This window comes from Nipponia nippon, unplaced genomic scaffold (assembly GCF_047370975.1).
Source record: "Nipponia nippon isolate SJK-2023a ecotype South Korea unplaced genomic scaffold, ASM4737097v1 scaffold_3, whole genome shotgun sequence".
Taxonomy (NCBI): Eukaryota; Metazoa; Chordata; class Aves; order Pelecaniformes; family Threskiornithidae; genus Nipponia; species Nipponia nippon.
In genome coordinates this window covers 104,363,705-104,382,945 of record NW_028262347.1, presented here as the reverse complement: position 1 = coordinate 104,382,945, position 19,241 = coordinate 104,363,705, and the positions used below count along the sequence as shown (strand labels likewise).

General features: G+C 51.3%; 1 protein-coding gene across 1 annotated transcript; it reads right to left on the bottom strand.

Moving 5' to 3' along the window:
* Window positions 1–5,086: 5,086 nt before the first annotated feature.
* On the bottom strand, window positions 5,087–18,347 carry LOC104019447 (2-hydroxyacylsphingosine 1-beta-galactosyltransferase). Its single transcript, XM_087765658.1, has 6 exons — window positions 18,281–18,347; window positions 10,823–11,670; window positions 7,834–7,973; window positions 7,580–7,656; window positions 6,975–7,194; window positions 5,087–6,015 (listed from the first exon to the last, which is right to left on the bottom strand). The coding sequence occupies exons 2-6, from the start codon at window positions 11,660–11,662 to the stop codon at window positions 5,700–5,702; spliced, it is 1,593 nt and encodes a 530-aa protein (XP_087621784.1). The 5' UTR covers window positions 11,663–11,670; window positions 18,281–18,347; the 3' UTR covers window positions 5,087–5,699.
* Window positions 18,348–19,241: the final 894 nt, after the last annotated feature.

The following is a 19,241-nucleotide window of genomic DNA, read 5'->3' as shown; positions in this document are numbered from 1 at the left end:
CCTTCGGGGAGCCCTTCCAAAGCACAGCTTGGGAGGGACCATGGGTCTTTCTATTGTTTGAGATCATTCTTTACCCGAGTGCCCTGGAGAACAGCTGTTTTCCATTGCACTGCCTTCAGGACTTGTTTCCTTGCTCTCCAGACAAGCAGGGGCTGCTATGAGAGTATCAGGGCCCTGCACAAGCTTCCTCCATCCTGCGGTTTGGCTGGCCCTGGCAAGGAGGTCCTGCCCCGCTGACCTTGCCGTCACACTGGGCTCCCTGAGCCTTGCAGAGCAGCTGGTCCTTCCTGCACCCCAACAAGAAGTAACCCATTCACATACCCCCCTGCACCTCTAGGACGATGCATGTTGTGACCTGCAATTTATGCTACATCTCTCCTCTCTGAAAGGCACCAAATCTGATTTACAAGCCCAAAAGTGTCAGTGCGTCCACTAAAGCCTGCCAAAAATTCATCACCTCACTGTCCAAAAGTTCTGCCCTATTTGCAAGTGGAATTTCTCTCACTTCCAGTACCAGGAGAGGGCACAGACCACCCAAGGAGCTGCTGCTGCAGGGTCCTCGCGCAGTGTGACCAAGCAGGTTTTACTGTAAGCCAACTGCAGAGGAGGCCCCCCCGTGCCACCATGCCTGCTGCTGCTTTGCAGCTCACCTCCATCTCCCATCCCTGCCTGACACCACTGCCTATGTGGGGCAGTGGGAGTACTCCTGTTGGGTACCGCTGGTGGCTTGTGTCATGTTGTCACTTATACACCTTGCTGGGAGCTTGTGCCAAGCTTAGCAGCTGGCTTTTCTCTGCCAGGAATGAGGAATAGCAATCTGCAGACTGATGCTAGGGAGAGTGGTGGGAATTCCTTTATTTTTGTATATCCCTTCCTGTGTGTTGCCCCTTGGGCTGACACCACAGCAGCAAATAGCTACTGCCTGGAGATGATTTGTATCTCCAGCAGCCCGAAACACTCTGGCCCCTGCAACACAGCCGGTGAGCCAGGCAATCCCCACTGCTGAAATACATGTCGTCCCTCCAAGGAAACCTCCCTCCTCAAATAAATCAGGGTTGAGACCTTTGCACCAATCTGATCATTCCCTGCTCCCAGGAACAGGGGTGGTTTTATGTATCAGGAGAAAGGCCTGCTGTGCAGCTCCACCTGCTGTGACACAGCCCCAGGGAGGTCCCTGCGAAGATGGGGGGACTTGCCCGCTCCAACAGTGGTCTCAATGGCAAATAGGCACTGCTGGGGACTGGACACCCACAGAGCTTGGGCTCATTCCCTTCCTCTGTGGGAAGTATTTGCAATGTGGAAGCATCAGAGGAAGGCATTGCCCATGATCTCAAGAACATCAAAGAAAGAGGTGCGTGGAGACCATGAGAGAGAGGTCCATGGGCAGAGCCTGCCTCTCGGGGGCTAGTGGCTGGGGCTGAGCCACGCACAGGTCCCTGCATCAGCCAAAGAGAAGGGATTCCTGGCATGGAGGTGCTCTTTGCTCACTGTCATTTAATGGTGGGGTGAGTCAGTCAAAATCATCGTCTTCGAGGAGCCCGTCCTCCTTGAGGCTTTCCTTTCACAGCCGGAGCGATTTCACACTCACCTGCAGAAGGAGACGGCTCCTCTTTATTAGCCAAATTTTGTTGACACAGTTTGGTACCGCCACCTTACCAGGCTAGAAAAACCAGCCGTGGAGCTGACGTGGCCCTGCTGTGGCCCACGAACAGGCTCTCTGGTAGGGATGCTGCCAGGGGAACATGTGAGGACCGTCCCACATACAAAAGCACTGGGGATGAAGCAGCAGTAGCTTATTAGCTGTTTGCAAAGTCCTGCAGGAGAGCAGCATTTGAGGCAGTGCCAGGCCCCGCTGTGTGCTCCAGCGGTGGCACAGCCACTGATGCTGGCCTAAGACAGGGGTTGCAACAGGAGCAGTGCAAGCATGTGGCTTCGCCTCTCTCCCGTCTCCAGCAAGGAGCTGCTCCCAGCAGAGGTGCTGCCCCCAGCCCAGGGCTTGGGCAGAACTGCATGGCCATCACCTGGAAAACACGCTCATTTGCCAGCCCAGGGTGTCTCAAAGGCTGCCATGCCTCGTGTGTTGAACAGGTTTGCGAGGAGCTGCTGGAGCTGGGCAAACCTGAAAAGCTAGCTCACAAGTGCTGCAAACACCTCCCTGCCCACGGAGCCACTCAGGGCCCTCACAGGGAGTTCTGCACGCAGTAGCGAGACCGCTGGTGTTTCAGCATCCTGCTCGGGCTCCCCCATGCCTTGCCAAGAGCAAGACAGGGGGGCAGAAGGCAGCTTTGCACTGCACAGGGCTCAACTGGATTTGTAACTCCTGGGTGAGGCTTCTTCAGCCCGCCGAAAAGTATTGACTCATGTCCTACTTTTCCTTGAGGGGGTGGGTGGGAGGGAGAAAGGCTTGTTCCCTGCTTGCTGCCTCATAAACCACGGTCTTAATTTCCTAAGTTACGCCACAGCCCTACCTGCCCACCTCAGTGCCTGTGACAGGGGAGGACACATGATAACTGAGAGGCACCTTGCCCAGAGATCATGTACCAAGCTGAAGGCAGAGCTGCCTGAAGGATGAAGCTCACCTACATCCTTTCCCCCACCAAGGCTTTTAATGTATGTGACAGGCTACTTATTATCCATAATTGAACTTAATAACTAGCTTAAGGCTTTGTTATACTTTCCTTCTGTATTCAATACTGAAAGAATAACAAGGAGAAAAGTAGAGAGAAAGCTATGCATTTAATAGGAAGAGAGAAGATTTCCAGCTTTATTCCCACCCTCTGTAAAAGCCAGAGGAGCCCTCATCTTCAATGAATATATCCAAATACTTCCGACACGCCCCCCCAGCTCAAAGAATGGCTCCTGACAGTTTCTAAACCCACAGACGGCTTTTCCTAGGGAAGACTTCTTTCAATTCAGGGATGCTTTTTGAACGTCCACTTCTTACTCACAGGATCCTTGGGCAGGTTTGTGCTTTACTCCATTAAAAGTAGTTCTTACCAAATTGCTGAATAATTTTTTAAATACACTATATATATTTTGACTCCCTCTCTGCTATACATTTGGAAGTGAAAGTAGTCATGAAAAGCTCAAGGAGTTAAGGACATATTGATAGGAGGCAATGCTGCACGTGGTGCTGGCTTGAACTTCTTTCTGAAACTGTGAACAGCAAGAAGGCAGCATCCTCAGTAAGCTGGAAAATAGACGCATGTCTTCGTAAGCCCACACAGGCTCCTTGGGTCTCAAACATTTCTCTCTGCTCTTTTACTTGCAAGCAAAACAACATGCAGGTCTCTGGCCCCATCAGGTCATGGTGCCCGTATCCTCTGCAGTGCCAGCACTGGTGATCTGCATCTGGCCTGGAGGATTTTGCTGGGCAAGGCTGATGCTGGTACCCTCTCCTGCAGCTCCTCCGAGGCCAGAAGTGACTGCTGTGGGGCACAGCCAAACCAAAGCAGCCCCTTGCCTCCAGCATGTTTTGCCACATGGCCGGGCTGTGGGGGATGGAGACAAGCCACTCAACTGAGGCATCAGTTTGCAAACATGGTGCATTTGTCCTCTCACTCTTTTTTCTTCTCTAAGTTCAAACCAATCCAACGCTGTCACCAAGCTACCAGCTTCCGAACTCATTTGCTATATTCAGCCTAATCTAAATAGCCAAACTCTCACATAGGCAGCAGTAATGATCTCCCTCTTCCACCCCAGAGATGACAAAGAACTGAGCAAAACGCCCCACCTCCACCCCCTTGTCCACACTCATCTGCTAGATGACGACAACAAAGCCACCGTAGTGCAACTGGCAACAGGCAGGCATGCTGCAAAACTTGTGCCAATATCTTTTTTCCCCAAAAAAATACCCCAAACCCCATCAACCTTTAAATTTCAACTCGCAGGCAGAAAGGTGCCAGGTAGCCAGTGTTTCTACCACTTATCTACAACCCCTGCTTTTCCCCTACTGTCTGTTAGCAGTTTACCTTGCTCTGATCTCCTCCCATCCCCATTGGGGACAATTAGACTCCATATCCTCAGCTCAGAGGGCATGAAGCCACATGGGACTGTTACAGAGCAAGACCGATGGGTTGCCATGCCCACCACTGACCATGGTCAGGCCTGGGCATCCTAGGAGGCAGCAAGGAACTCCACGAAGAGCAACTTCTGTCATGGGATAGTTACAGGTCCCAGCTTAGATCTATGGGCTCTTCTCATCTGTCCTCGATAGCAAATGAGATTCTTGTCCAAAGCCTTCTTCACTGCAGCCCCTCTGCAAGCAGAGGGTTGGGGAGGGAAGGCAGCACTGCTGAGCCTCAGAGGAGCCACCAAGTCAGAGCTGGGCACTGTCCCAACCCAGAGCATCCTAAGCACCCAGCCAAACTCCTGTTGCTAGGTTGCACGTGGCAATATACCTTTCATCTGGAAAGAGAAACATGTGCAATAGCAAGCAAGAGCAGAGCCTGGAAACACCCGCAAGGCCAGCTGTGGCAATGAGGTTACTCTCCAGCTTGTGCCAGCACTGCAACGGCCCCAGCTGAGAGCATGGAGCAGAGCCCTCAACCCTTGGCATTGGACCATCAGCCAATGCTGCAGGTGGGTTGTGCAATTGCACCCAAGCATGGGCTTGCCTTAGAGCCCAGCATGAGTAGTAACACATGGGTATCGCTCCACACCATGTTTCCAAGTGGGGCAACAGTATGCCTGTTCACATTGAAATGACCGGGTGCTTCTGTTTTCTTCACAAAGAGCAGAGCTTGTTGCTTCTATAAACGAGCTGTATGGCCCATTGCCTATAACCAGCTCTCTGAGCTACTGACTGCTCTTCCTGTGGTCCTGGCACTTGCATCTGTTCCAAATTCTTCTTTTATCACAGGTTTGGAGACTCCATGGGCATGGGTGTGTGTCACACGCTGGCAGAGGAGGGAAGGCACTGCCTGAAATCCTGTGGGAAGACCAAAACGAGTTGCTGACAGAGGTTTTTAGGGATCCAGAGGTACGTGGACACCATAGCAGCAGTGACAAGAAGAAAAAGTGCTTTAATCTTTCAGGATGTTGTTCAAGCAAGAACTGCCATACAGGGGAAAGAATATAACTTTATTTAAAAAAAAAAAATAATAATTTAGCTCAAACACAAACAGGATTGCAGAGGGTTGATGGAAGCAGGAAGAACAATATTTACCCATAGAATTTAAAACAGACCAATTTCATTCTCTTGTAGATGATACTTTCAGTGCCCTTCTCTGTCCACAGCTCTGCTTCAGGTCCTCACCTGCACATAAAGGAATCCTGACTCCTGGGGCTCTTGGTAACAAGGCAGAGGAGAAACAGTGTCTGCCACACATGAAATGCTATTCCTACCTCCAGAGCCTCCACGGAGATCCAAAAAGCCAGAAGAGCAACACCAGCATCGAAACCAACGTGCAATACAAAGGGAACAACTTGCAGTCCTCCCTGGAAGTCTACCTACCCATGCCCCATTCCCAGCGTCCTGGCCAAGTGCTTCCACCCACGCCTGAATTCGTGCCCCCGCCCACAGGTGCTGTACACAGAGGTGTGCACGCAGGACTTTGCAATACTCCTCCCTCCCCATTCTCTTCTCATCCAGACCTGCTGATCTTTCACCTCTCTCCGTGCCTGCATGCTGTACATTTCTTGGCACAGCAGCAGTTTGTTTCACAGTGACAGGATGTGCTCCGGAACATGCTGAGCCACTACTGCAACTTCTTCTCTTCTGTGAAGTGGCCTTTCACGCAATTGCCGTTCTGATACACAGGGCTGGCCCCCTTCCTTCTGCACCATACCACAGATTTGTAGAGAACGAATCCAATACCGGCCAGACACAGCAAGAGAAGAGCCAAGATGTCCAGGCAGAAGTACTCATATATGGAGAGGTCGTAGACAGCAGGGCGAAGATACGGTGCCCCATCGTGACGAAGGATGTACTCCAGCCAGTACACTGTCCTATTGAGAGCATGCATCGGTCTGTCCAGGTGCAGAGCTGAGATGAGCTTTGCTGCTTTTCTGTAGCTGCAAGGGAAGAAGACAAGAAGTTATACTTCTGACAGGAGCTTTATAGCTGAGAAGTGGTCTGAGGTGTCAAGTCCCAAATGATACCTTGGGAGAATGGCAAATTCCTTCGAGAATTCTCTTCCTATCTGCCTCTGAAAGCCACTCTGATGGCAATCGTTAGCCACAGCAGCACAAGCCAGACTGCATTTACTTTGTGTAACAAGTTGTTAACAAGACTGGCAGTTCAGCTCCCAAGTCCCTGCTCAGTGGGTTCATGTGAATCGTTGCTTTCTGAGGGGAGTCTGCACCCAAAGACCTCACCCAGCATCAAGCAACAGTCACACACTTGATGACTGGCCAAATCCTTCAAGGCACCAAGTGGCAACACCTTAACAACTGACACTGAGGTCAGTAGTTGAGAGATCCTAATAGCTAACAAAACCAAACCAAACAAAAAAGTGAAGCTTTCAGACAGCATTTCAAACACCAGCAGCTGCATGTGTCCTGTTAGAAAGTGAGAGCCCTGCGTCACTGTACTGCCGAAGATCTAGGAAAGGGCAGAGTATCTGGCTGTCAGAAGGAACAGACGGAGCATTACCTGCAGTCCGCTCTCTGCGCTAACAGTTTTTAAGGGAAGCTGTTTGGACAAGGCCAGGGAGATCCCAAGGTGAGGTTGTGATCTCACTTTCCCTGATGACAGGCTGGCATTAAAAGGAGAAGAGGCTTGTGCCTCAGCATCTCAGAAAGCTTTCTAAGAAAATTACAGTCAGAGCCAAACAGGACTAGATCATGCTCTCTAACAGCAAACGGTGGAGTATCTCTGCCTGGATGCATCTCAGGATTTCAAGGCACTAACACGTCCGGCCAGCTGAGCAATGCTTGCAACTCTGCTTGGTCCAGAAGCCACCACACAAAGACACGCTGGTCCCCACATACAGCCTGCACCAAGAAGAGCTCGATGCTTTTGGATGCCTCACCTGGGATCAGAGATAACTGTGACAACAGCCTGGTAAAGATCCTCTTCTTTTACTCTGCTCCAGTCCATGAGGATACCCATGCCCTTCGCCTGCACTCTGGTCATGATGTCAAATTGGTCCCCATAGAAAGGAAATCCCACCACTGGCACACCGTGATAAATTGCCTCAAATACACCATTCATCCCACAGTGGCTGACGAAGGCTTTCACGTTGGGATGGCCTGCAGGCAAAGAAATGGCAGCAGGTCAGTGCCTTCCACGCTGAAACAGGGCTACCGGTCGCTTCCTCAACACACAGCGTTGATGTATGTTTAGGGAAAACCAGGCATGCTGAGCAGAGAGGATGTTTGGGAACACACCTGGCTTTTGGCAGCCCAGAACTTGCCAAGTAGTGCCTGGAGGAGGAGGGAGATAGGGGCCAAGATGCAGCTTCAAGCAGGTGTTAGGTGGGGACCATGTTTTGTACAGATCAGACTTGCAACAAGCAACAGACTTAGACCCACACAGGTGCTGTTGTCCTTGTATGCCTTTGCTGTGGTTTGGGCTAAACTCCAGAGATGTTGCTAGCAGCGCACACACACACACACAAACAGAGCCCAGCCTTACCTAGCAGGTCGTTCTGGGGCAGCCACCCCATCATCAGCGTATTCTCACCCAGGTTTCTTGGCTTCTGCCCAAAGTATCTGTGGGAGAGGATAAAGGAAGGGGGGGGGGGGGAAGGGAAAAGAAATATACAGAGAACAATTATAAATTCAATCAGATCAAGAGATGGAAAGCAAATTCTGTGTTTTGAGATGAATCACCCCTGAACATTGATTTTCATCCAACTCGAGTTAATAGGAATCCCATTCCCTCCTCACCTCCACACCACCCTCTGTGGGAGGCGAGCGAATGCGCCAGCCATCTTCTCCACCAAATCGCTCGGAAGGGCTCGGATCCCGATGCCAAAGGAGACAACAACAACACCCGCATCTGCTGCTTCCACCCAGAGACGCAGACCCTGTGGGCAAAACACACACAGCTGCCTTGAAGTCTTGTTGGAGAAAGGCCCTTCCCAGTGTTGCCTCTGCCAGTAGAAAGTTGTCTTCAGAGAGGATGAAGCCAAATCCACCTGGAGCACAAAGCTACGTGGTTTTCACCAGGCAATGAACTCTAAAACCACTGTGATTTCTGCACCCAGCCAGGCAGAAATTACTTGAGCACCTGCTGGGCTTGGAAGCTCTGCAGGGAGGTGTTCAAAACTTCCATTTCATAGCACTACCTCCTGCTTTGGAGGTAACACAATTACTTTTTGGCAAGGAGGGCTCTGAAAATATAGGACCCCCATATGAGCAGCCAGAGCAGAGAAGGAAATTGGAATCAAAAGAGGAAGGCTATTTCCCATCACCACTAAGGCAGGAGGCCTGTCAGGGTCTCTAGCTGTAGGCTGATACAACAGACGAAACATCATTCAGGCAGAGTCGGGAACATCTCGCTGGAGATACTCCACAAACTCTCCAATGTTAAAGGCTCCTGGAGGTGGCAGAAGGTTTTGCCATCTTGCCAGGAGACTTCTACCCATCCTTGATAGCTACTTGCAGGTAGCAGATTTAGTTTTGGTCACTAGCCAGACAGGTAGCTATAGATCCAGCAAAAACCACAGCTGTTTGTACTTCATTTAGAGGCTACCTGTAATGCTACATAAACAGGTGTGTACCTAGAACAGAGTTTGTACTTTTTTCAACCAGGGCCAGAAGGCTGCAGGGAGAAGAAATCGGCCACCACAGGTGCTGTGGAGCAAACACCAGCTATTCCCTTTTACACCAGCCTGGGCTGAGCCTATTTCTCATTATGGATTCTGTCCTGCTTCAAGTTTCCTATCTATCATCACAGTCAGGAGCATTTTAGGGAAGTTTCATAAAATCTGTCTTTGAATATGAATACTTCCTTGAAATGAACACCGTAGAAGAACATAAAGGGCAAAAAAATAGTTCTTCCAGTTATTAAAGGAGAAAAATAGGATGATTAATTCAGAATATCTTAGTAGTAGTAGTCTACAGGTTGGGGGATCATGGCACAGAAGAGTTACAAACCACATTTTAGTGTTACTCTCTAGGGATATTTGTCCTTTGTTATATGCTTCTGGGACTCAAACCAATCTTTGCAGAAATGCTTAAAAAGCCCTAAAACAACCCAACAACCAAGAATCAAAAAGTTTTCGACTAAGGGATTTTTGTTTCTGCATTCTCTTGAGTTTCACATCCTTTGAGCAATACAACCACTAAGACTGCTAAAAGAAGAGAAAGTGCTAGTTTTACTTTTCTAAATAAAAGTACAATGACTCATAAAACACGTGATTATGTTATCCATTATAATTGAGCCTTAACATTTGACTTTCAGAAACAGCATTAAAGTTGTTAGGGAAGCATGGCTGACCACCAAAAGTTCTCACCGTCTCTCAAATATATATCTATATTTCACCGAATCCTAATTAGAGGAACTCGCAATCATAGTGTTTCAAATATGAGGAAATAAACACCTTAATTACATAACTCTGCTCCAGTTCAGATGGAAGATTCCTTAAGCTACACCTAGACCTGCAGAGGTCCTCTCTTCTGCTGGCATCCCGTAACCCGGCCACAGACATGCCTACCTGCTAGCATGACAGCCACCACCTACTGCAGAGCTCCGGACTTATCTCCATCATTCTTCCCTTAGGCGCTTGGGGATCTGCTCTGGAAGCTGTGAAGCACATGAGTAATGCCCCAGAAAACAACTCAATTCTTCTTAAGGCAGGTGTGTACACAGCCAGATTGGACCAAGCCAGTGTTTTGCAAGACTTGTGAGGTAGCCACTCTCTGACACAGCTTTTGGAGCACGTCGCAACGTGTGCTGCATTACCTGCATGCTGTGCCACATGGGGAAAAGGTGATGTGCAGCCATACGCATCTGGAGAATTTCTGTTCTGAAGCACCCGACCTTACTTTTTCCTTTTAACTGGAAAAAATTGGCACCCACAGTCTCAATTAAAGCTGCCATCAGAGATCTTGACAGCTCTCTCATCATTTGAAAGTTGAATCTTTTCTCCATTTCAGTCCCTTAGTCAGGACACCAAGACAACTTGACTGCCCAAGGTGTATTTCCCCCCCCCCCCATGTTTGTAAAAGTGGTAAGGCAATGGGAGGAATGGCAGACAGTTCCTGCTCTGTTCCAATATCTGTCTGTTGTTGGAGGCTTTAAGAGCTTGTCCCTCTCAATTTATTATTGGGGATAGTGAAGGTACAGGCCAGAGAAAGCCTCTGGGATGTGTGGGGAGTTTTCCCTCAGGGCGGGACCTTGAGAGAAAGGGGATGATACACTTCAGTTTTGTACACTTTGGGATTCCACACTGAATTTCATGAGGGAAAAAGCACAGCACTCTCCTATGGGTTCTTAGGACTACAAGCTCGAGGGCAGAAATGCCCTGCGAGAAATAGGATTAAGGAGGAAATTCTGGATTGACATGAATCAGTGATGAAGCAATGAAGAATAATTGTTCTTCCCATTTCCGCTTCAAGTATAGGAACAAACAAACTACTCATGATCAAGTCCTGGGGCAACACTGCCAATTTAGGACTTCCACACACCATTTTACATGGACAGTGAAGCCAAATCCCGCTTTAGGGTGGACAACTTAATTCTACATCTTCCTTGCAACCCCAGAGTCCTCAGTGTTCCCTGTCTCCCTTGCTGCACCCAAGCACCAAAACACAGCAGCTTTCCAGACTCCTAGGGCTTCTGAGAGTTTACAATGTTGTTCAAAAGAAGATTTGCACTGAATAACTCCCCAGGTTAACGTGCAATCACGGCTCAAAGCTTTCCTGCACTTACCACTGGAAGGGGCTTTGCAGGCTCAGCGAGGATCCCCCCCGTGAAAATGACATGAGGGAGTGTTGGACGGGGAAAGTCCAGCACCACATCATTACAGAGGAAGAAGAGACTAGTTCCATGGACAAGGTCCAACATGGATGTCTTGGGCTCCACCCTATGCTTCTCCATGAGACGTTCAAACTTGGGCAGGATGACCAGCTTTGTAGCCACGCGAGTGATCACGTAGACTAGGAGATTCCAAGTCCTACCAAAGAAGCCCATCCTGTCTGTCATCAGGGAGTTGAACTCAGGGACATAGGCAATGGGGGAAGTGGCACCAATCTCCGCTGGGAACCAGAAACCAGTGGAGATCACAGCATATTTGACATGGAGGATGTGGGCCAGGATAAAGCCGCACATCTCATTGGGGTCCACCAACAGCAGGTCAAAGTTCTCATGCTGGAGTTTCTGCAGAAGGGTAGAGTTTCCCAGCACCAGGTCACAGTTTTCCAAGTACTTCTTCAAAAAGGAAAACATCTCCAGAGAGGTCATCTTCCCTTGGAAGACACGCTTTATCTTCTCCTGCACCCAAGCATCCGCACTCTCTGTGCTGAAGATACCCCAGTACCTCTGCACACGGAAGCCAGGCAGGTAGGTTTCCACATCCCGACCCTCATGAAGAAGTAGCACAGGGTCATGGCCCTGGTCAGTCAGTGCCTCTGCCACTCGCATGAAGACTCGCAAGTGGCTGTCAAAGACTATGGTGGGCATGATCAGCACCTTGGCACAGCGAGATGGCTCCAGAGTGAATGTAGCCATTAGGAAGAGAAGAGCAGCAGGGCACGGTAGCACCTTCATCATCTTTATCGCTGCAAGGAGAGAAACATGCCATTAATATAGTATGAAACACTCTGTCAACTGGACAACTAACAATGGGGATTGTAGCTGCAAGCCAGAAGTTCATGATCTGGGAGATGAGAGCAGTCTAGAGTTCATCACTGGAAAAAAAAAACAAAAACACAAACAAAAAAAATAAACAAAAAAGTGCCACAAAAATAAAAACAACACCAGTCAGATATCACGGTCTATCAGGGGAGTTTTCCAGAAATTCAAAACCTCTTCTGTGTGCTCCTAAGGCTCAAAAACTAGCAGACTGACTTGCAGAGCGTTAGAGATGGAGAGTGGCTGGAAGAGCTCTGCTGGGTCACTGCACCAGCGGAGACACTCACTGCTCAATCCCCAGTTACCGCTACAGAACCAGCACAGCTGGATTTAATTTCTATTTCTGCCCAGCCAGAATGGCTGGTTCCCTCTGAGCCCTTGATGTCTGTGCAAGCTCGCTGGGAGGCCTGCAAAGCCCGGTGGGAATGCCGAGAGGCACACTCTGGCTTTGGCCCTCGCAAGGCTGGCAAACCACCTTGCTCAGTGCAGATGGGGTGGAAGCGAGCCCAGGTCACAGCAGGACCCTCTGAGAGGCGCCGCAATCCCAGAGAGCGCAGCAGGGGTCTGGACAGAGAGCTGCCCTGCTATGATTCAGCCGTGGGAGGATGGGGAGGCTCCAGGGAAAGGGCTGGGAAGGGAAAGCAGGCGCCAGGATACTGATGCACCGGCAGAAGGCAAACCCAGAAAGCAGCCCCAGAGATAACGTGCAACACCCGTGGCACACTGACACCCCTTAATCATGCTCCTACGGCTGCCGTCCCATTTCCAGTTTGGTGAAACACCCAGCATTTCTGTTGTGCAAGGGGTGTTGCTACATCACTGGAAGCGAACGTGCCTCACCCACACCTTACATTATTTTGGGAGAAAAATTACGTGATAATTATTTGGGAACAGTCAGAAGCAGAGCCGTGTCCTGAGGACCCAGTTCAGACATGCTAGGAAGGGGGCGGGGGAGAGAAGGGGAACAATTATAAGTGGATTTTGGGGGGCCCCACACGCTACACCCCAGGGGGGTTGCAGGGATGTGGTAGAGCAGAATTTGGTCCAAGATTTTTCTGCCAGCCTCTCCACTATTGCTTGATCAATTAAGAGGCAGGAAAGAAAGTCCTGGATAAGATCCTGCTAAATACAATCTTCAGACTGCCCTCATCAGCTGGATATCTCTGGCCAGAGATAGCGTGGGGGGATGCCAACATGGGAGAGTAAAAGTGCCATACTCCCCCCTGCCCCGTTCCTTTCTTGTCCCATGTGGGGACAGGACATGGGAAAGAAACAGAGCAGCCGCTGGCTGAGACCCTCCCCCTGTTTCAAAGGCAACTCCTACTAGGGCTTGGACTGCCACCCTTCCCACCCAGGGCCAGCTGGGCGGCTCTGCCTGCAGGAGCGATGAGGAACCTGATTGATGCTAGCAGCTACTAAGGGGATGGTTGGACCCACAGAGCAAGAGCTCCAGGAGGATGGAGACAAAGGTGATGGCCTTGAGAGAAGAGAGCAGAAGCCCTGCAAGGAAAATAAGGATCTGCCCAGGATCCTGCCTCCCTGTCAGCAGGAACAGGCTGGCTCGTGCCGGCAGCGCTGGCCACTGTGGAGCTACAGCCCATGAAGCTGGTCTGGTTCTCAGCTTACCTGAGAGGCCCAAAAGGGATTTATCCTAGTCAACACTAGGGCAGACAAAGCATTTGGCTATGACATTGTATAGCAGATCCAGGGTGCATGCAGCTTCCAGGGAGAGAGGGAAGGACGGCAGCCCTGTGCTGCCGGCCTTCTCCAGGACAGCGGGGAGCTCAGGACAGGCTCCATGACGGGAACAGGTACAGGCTTGTCCTGGTGCACCTGGTGGGTTATACACATGCATAAGTGTGCCGAGAAGAGCAGAAAAGGTGGTTTTACACGTGGGGTGGGGTGTTACTGGGCAACAAATAAAAGGTGAAGAGGCAGTGCAGGTGAAAGAAATAGTCATTTGAAGAAAAAAAAATTGTCACCCATCTTCTGCAAGGACCTACATGCCAGGCATTGCTGAGACCCTCAGCTCTGCCGGGACCCTCTGTGGGCTACCAAAATCCAAACGACAAGCAAGGTGTCAGTCTTGGCCCTCAGGCCAGGGGCAGATGCTGACACAGGAGACTTGCAGACTGCTCTTGGCTGCTTCATCCCTTCCAACATCAGGAGCAATCCCTAAAAGTGCTGGCTTAGGAATCCCTTGCCCCTTCCCAGGCAACAAGGGAGGCTGTAAATCTTGGTGGGAAGATGCCAGGCTGCAGTAAGGGACCTTTTTTCTACCCCAGCTCTTGCCACCAGAGCAAAGCTGTGCTCTGTCCATGCCTGGAGAGGCACCCTGGCCAAGGAACCAGCTCCAGCCCTAGATCTATGCTGGATGCATCAGGCAGGTTTTCAGCCAGGCACATCACTGCTTTTCAGTGCTCCTGGGATATAATGAAGGCATAACTACCAGCTCAAAGGGCAGCACTCTGCTGGCTCCATCCCTTGTTCAGCAACTAGCCACTGTTAGGATCTCAGGTTGACAGCAAAGAGGAAAGAAGACCTAAAATCTTATGCACACAAGGGATAGATGAGGGAAGGCTCAAAATCCACCTGCTCCCCTCCCCACTTTACCTCTTGCCACACTGGACACATAGCTACGGCTGCCCTGCAAGCTTTGGAGCAGGACCCTGCGACCAGCGCAGCTCTGTCCGCAGCGCAGGGCACTGGCTGCAGCCCAGCCCTCTGGCTATGGGAGCTCAGCTGCCTGCACCCACTGTCGGGCTGCAGATAGGTGGTCTTCAACAGAGATGGGAGATGAATTCACACCCTGAGCCTCGGCAGAGGTGCGAAATCCAAGTAAACGACAGATCCCACACTAGATCCGAGAGCAGAGCAGACAGAACCGCTTCCTTGTTGTGGTCTGAAGTCCTGGGCTAGGGGCTAAATCAGATAAATATTGCAAGAAATAGCACGGCCACTGAAAGGAGAAGGCTTGTGGAGAGAGAATATACCCTTCCCTGTTTTCATGACAAGCGCTTGGTAAAGCCATACCGACTGACTGATTTACACAGAGCAATCCCCCTAACACCACAAGTAACACTAACAGCCAGAAGTCAGGGTTCAAGAAAACTATTAAAAAAGCCCATGCCATAGAGGCTTTAAGTTTCACAGCTGCAGCACGCAGGGCAGGGCAGGGCAGGCATCTTGGTAAGAGCCAGGACCAGAGCCTGCTGCAGGAGGGGTGGGCAGGGGGAAGCCCTCGCGTGACTGCCACTGCAGGCAGCAGCATCCCCGCCTGCCCGGCACGCCTGGCCACCCTCAGTTGCTGGGAGTGTGCTTTCAAAGCCATGGCAAACCATTGAAACGGGAGACAGCAGAAAGGGAGCAGAGAGAACACATCCCTCTGAAATCCCCCTGAGAATTTGCCCCTTGTTTTTCACCTATTTAGCACGTTTCACAGGGTATGATTTTGATATCAATGGAAGATTACATCAGTTTAACTTAAGTGAAGTAACTGAACAGCTACAGCTCTCAAGATAGATGTTTCTTTAATTCAGGTGCCTTTTATTAGGTTGAAGTACTAAAACCACTGACAACAAGCAGTCTAGGCAGAGAAGCCCAGGAAGAAAGGGCAGTGAACAGACTCCAGTGCAAGGACCCTGCCGTTTACACCTCTCCCTCTCCTCCAGTATTTTGTATTACCTAGTTCCTGCCTAGGACTTGGAAGCCCATATCCATGGGGCTGAACTATTCCCCCTCCTGCATCCTAGTCTCTATCCAGCTCTTGCCTGCATTAAAAAGAAATGTTTTCACTGTAAACTTCTCAAGAATTAATGAAGCAGCACAATTCATTTGAAGCCAAAAGGAAAAGGCATCTTCACTTGGATGCTCAAAACTCTTCCTGGACTAAGAAACCAAAGTTTGCCTAATCTGTTGGGTATGATCCAGAAAAAACAGGACCATCTGCTACCATCAAGTTGATGAGAGCCAACCCAGTTGTGGCTAATTTATGGAAGCCAAAACTCCGTGCAAGCAGGCAGGTATGCAGCTCTGAGAGCAACTCTGCCACTGCAGGAAGGTGTCGCACTACAAGCAGGAGCTGCCCAAGGGAATCTCTAGTAAAAACCTAGAAGATACAATGCTGTATAAAGTAAACTTAATAAAGCATATGTTGAAGCAGAGAAGTCTAACCATCAATCACATCCAACCCAGTGTTTGGTGGGCTTCTGTGCTCTGGTTTTGGATTATCACAGACTCCTGCTTCACCAGAGTCACCTGGGTAAATAACACTAACACTAAAATACTAATATTAGTATTATGGTATACTAATATTAGCATTACAGTATACTAATAGTAGTATTAGTATTTTAGTATAGAAAACAATGAGCAAGAAAAAAAACTTCCCTTCAAATATAAGCCTCCCCAGGCAGCCTACAGCCCTGAGTTTTTTTTAATATTGTTCGCACACAGAGTGAACAGTGCACAGATGGTCTGCTCAAACCAGTGTACCTTTCTAGCATTTTTCTTTCGACATCTTCATGGCAGCCCACAAGAAACACAGAGAATGAAGAAAGCCCAGATCCCCAAAAGACCAAAGGGAACAACCACAGCAGTGATCAGGTCAGCATCAGAATAACTCATACTTTGCACCACACTCGGTGCTACTGCTTTCACACAATGGCATCAGAAGTGCTCTGCTCATCCTCATCTATTTTGGACAAAGATTGATGTAGTCCCCAATCAGTTCCAAACTTTTGGGACCTTGAGCCATCTTCAACATCCTTCCTGGATCATCGGAGTTTTATGGATGAAGCTCTACAGGCAAGGTGGGAGTCTGTGGGCTAGCAGGAGGCTGGCAGTCCATAGGTCGCAGCCAGCAAACCATAGTACTAAAGAAAATACTGGTCCATAACAACTGAGAAAAGAAATAAAGATCTGTATCTCAGCTTGTCAAGGCATTTGAAACTACACACATCTTCAAGAACTTGAGCTGGGGGACGGTGGGACACTACCCATCTGCTTTCCCACCTGGCCTCTCATCATATATTAAATCTGTCTGGGTGGGAAGCAAGATTCCCCCCGCTCGCTATCCACAGGCCTCCTGGTTGTCTTCTGGAAGGGACAGAGATGGTTCGTGACACCACGGTGCTCTGCAACAGCAAGTTCTTCCGGATAGCCTTTTCTCCTTGCTTACAACACGGTTGCAAGACAGAGAAGCAGCTGATGTGAGGCTGTGCTCCCTGTGAGCGGTCTCAGGACTGCAGCATGGAGGCACTTAAGAACATTATTTGTAATCCCTGGATGCAAGAGACAGAAAGGCTTGGGGCCATTTCCAAATATGTGAGCCATAGACCTTGAGGTGAGAGCACATGACACTCCAGTGCACATTTTGGTCTTAAGAAGGGGTTATGTCTGTACGACAGTCAAGTTGAACGAGTTCTTGAGACTGCAGAGAAAACTGGAGAGATACGAGTGCACCAAACTTTAGAGAAGCGGTCAAGAGGGGTGGGGAAGAAAAGTATTCCATTGACTGCCCTGTCATTTCAGCTTCTTTCTGCAGAGAAGCGCCACATTAAAAGAAATCATTAAACACCCCAGAAGGTTGTGAAACCTTGTGTAGGAAGCACAGGGGATTGATAAAGTCCTGACAGACGAGTCTGATCACATTTGACAGAATTACAGAAGCAGAGAAACTAGAGATGAGTCTTATCTTCAATAAAACAATTGACGCCTTCATGTAAAAAAACAAAACAAAACAAAAACCCAAACCAAACAGCTCCTTGGCCCTGAGCACACCGGAGGAATGAGACCTGGCTGAGCTGCCCTAAACAAGGGTTGAGGAGGGATGCATAGGAAGAGGAGGCAGAACAGGAGAGGGAAGACACTCCTGAGATGTAATCTCCTAGAGGAAGATGAAGCAAGCTACACAAAAGCGCTTTGAACGTTTGTCCAGGTGCCACGGCTCTGATCCTGCACAGTTAAGCAGATGCTTAACTCGTGCCCTTCAGTAGCCCTGCTGAAGTGATCCAGGCTGCTCACACGCAGCTTGGCCAGGGCCAAGCTGACAGCTGGGAGCTCAAACCGTTCCCCTCTCTCCTTTCCAGCAGCAGAGGAGCAGCCGGGTGCCTCAGCCATTAGCTCAGAAAGTTCAGTCCAGCCCTTCAGCATTCACCCGCAGCGCGACTGGCCGCCGTGCAGCACCCGGGGCCGCGGCCACCGCCCGCGCCCCCAGTCCGCACCGAGCCCAGCCGCCTGCGCAGCCCACCGGCCCCGCTGCCGCCGCCAGCGCCCGGGGCCGGGAGGAGCCCCCTCCTCGCAGGGCAGCCGCGCAGGGGGCCGGCGGCGCAGCCCTGGGCCGTGCTGGCACCGCCGGCGGCGGGGCGCTCCCCGGGGCTCGCCGCGGGCGCCCCGGCAGGGAGGCAGCGCGGACCCGCGAGGCCGAGAGCCGCCCCGGCAGGACGGGGGGCGAGGAGCACCGGCCGCAGCGGCCCCCCTGCCGGCGCCTCTCGGTCCGCCCGCCCCGGGCCCGGGCCCCTCCGCCGCGCCCGCACCCACCTGCAGCCAGTCCGCTGGGAGCGCAGCCCGAGCCGCGGCGCAGGGGCGAGGCGCGGCGAGGCGCGGCGCGGCGGTGGGAGGGGAGCAGCCGCCGCCCGCCCTCCCCTTTCAGGCCGGCCGGCGGCGGGCGCGGGCGGGACCGGGCCGGGCCGCCCCTCCCGGGCGGGCCGAGCCGGGCGCTTGGCCGCAGGGATCGGGGGGAGCACGCAGGGCCGCCCCCGCCGCTCCGGCAGCCGCAGCAGGCGGGGAGGCAGCGCCGGGCAGCTCCCGCTTGTGCCTCCTGCCAGGCCAGCGTGTCAAAAGGGCGTCAGAGCACCTCTGCGGCGACCGGCGCCAGACCTTACTGGGACGCTCAGGGGGCCAGGAGCCCCTCTGCGGGCTCCAGAGAGGGGGAACAGGGGGCTGCACAGGCATCGGCCAGGACAGCACAACGGAAAGGATGGCGCGCAGGGGAACGAGGCGGCCGGGGACAGTGTCGCAGGGCACCCGTACAGGTACAGCACACGCCGGAGGGGGATGTCCTGTTAGTCCAGTCTCAGCATTAACCACAGCTGAAACTGCACAGCGGTGCACAGGGAAACTAGGCCTAAGTGCTCCGCGAGGTGTTTCCTTTACAGCAGGACAGCAGCAGAGATGTAGGTTAAGCCTGCCCAGCAGCTGCAAAACCTCGCGAAGGGAGCGGTTTTTCCCTAAGCGTCAAGCACGTGGAAGAGCACGTAGCTTTGGGAGCTTCACAAAGCATTTCCCTCCCCCAGCACTTGTTGCGCTTGCTCAGTCAGGTGCCGAGCTCCAGCAAGACTAATGACGTTCTTTGAAGCTGCTGCTGAAACTTCAGACAGCATTACACCTTCTCCGACAACATCACGCTCGAGGTGGAGGGCCGTGGCAGACGGTGCTGGTTACAGGTTATGCGCCTGGCGATTACGTTCATCCCAACCCTTCCACAGAGGCATAGCACAAC

What these genes read in the sequence shown, in the direction of transcription:
- LOC104019447 (XM_087765658.1), bottom strand. Translation starts at nt 11,662, where the DNA reads ATGATGAAGGTGCTACCGTGCCCTGCTGCTCTTCTCTTCCTAATGGCT. An exon ending in CCACAGAGGGTGGTGTGGAG is followed by an intron (nt 7,657 to 7,833) that starts GTGAGGAGGGAA and finishes CCTCTCCCACAG; the next exon opens with ATACTTTGGGCAGAAGCCAA. An exon ending in ACAGTTATCTCTGATCCCAG is followed by an intron (nt 6,016 to 6,974) that starts GTGAGGCATCCA and finishes CTTCCCTTGCAG; the next exon opens with CTACAGAAAAGCAGCAAAGC.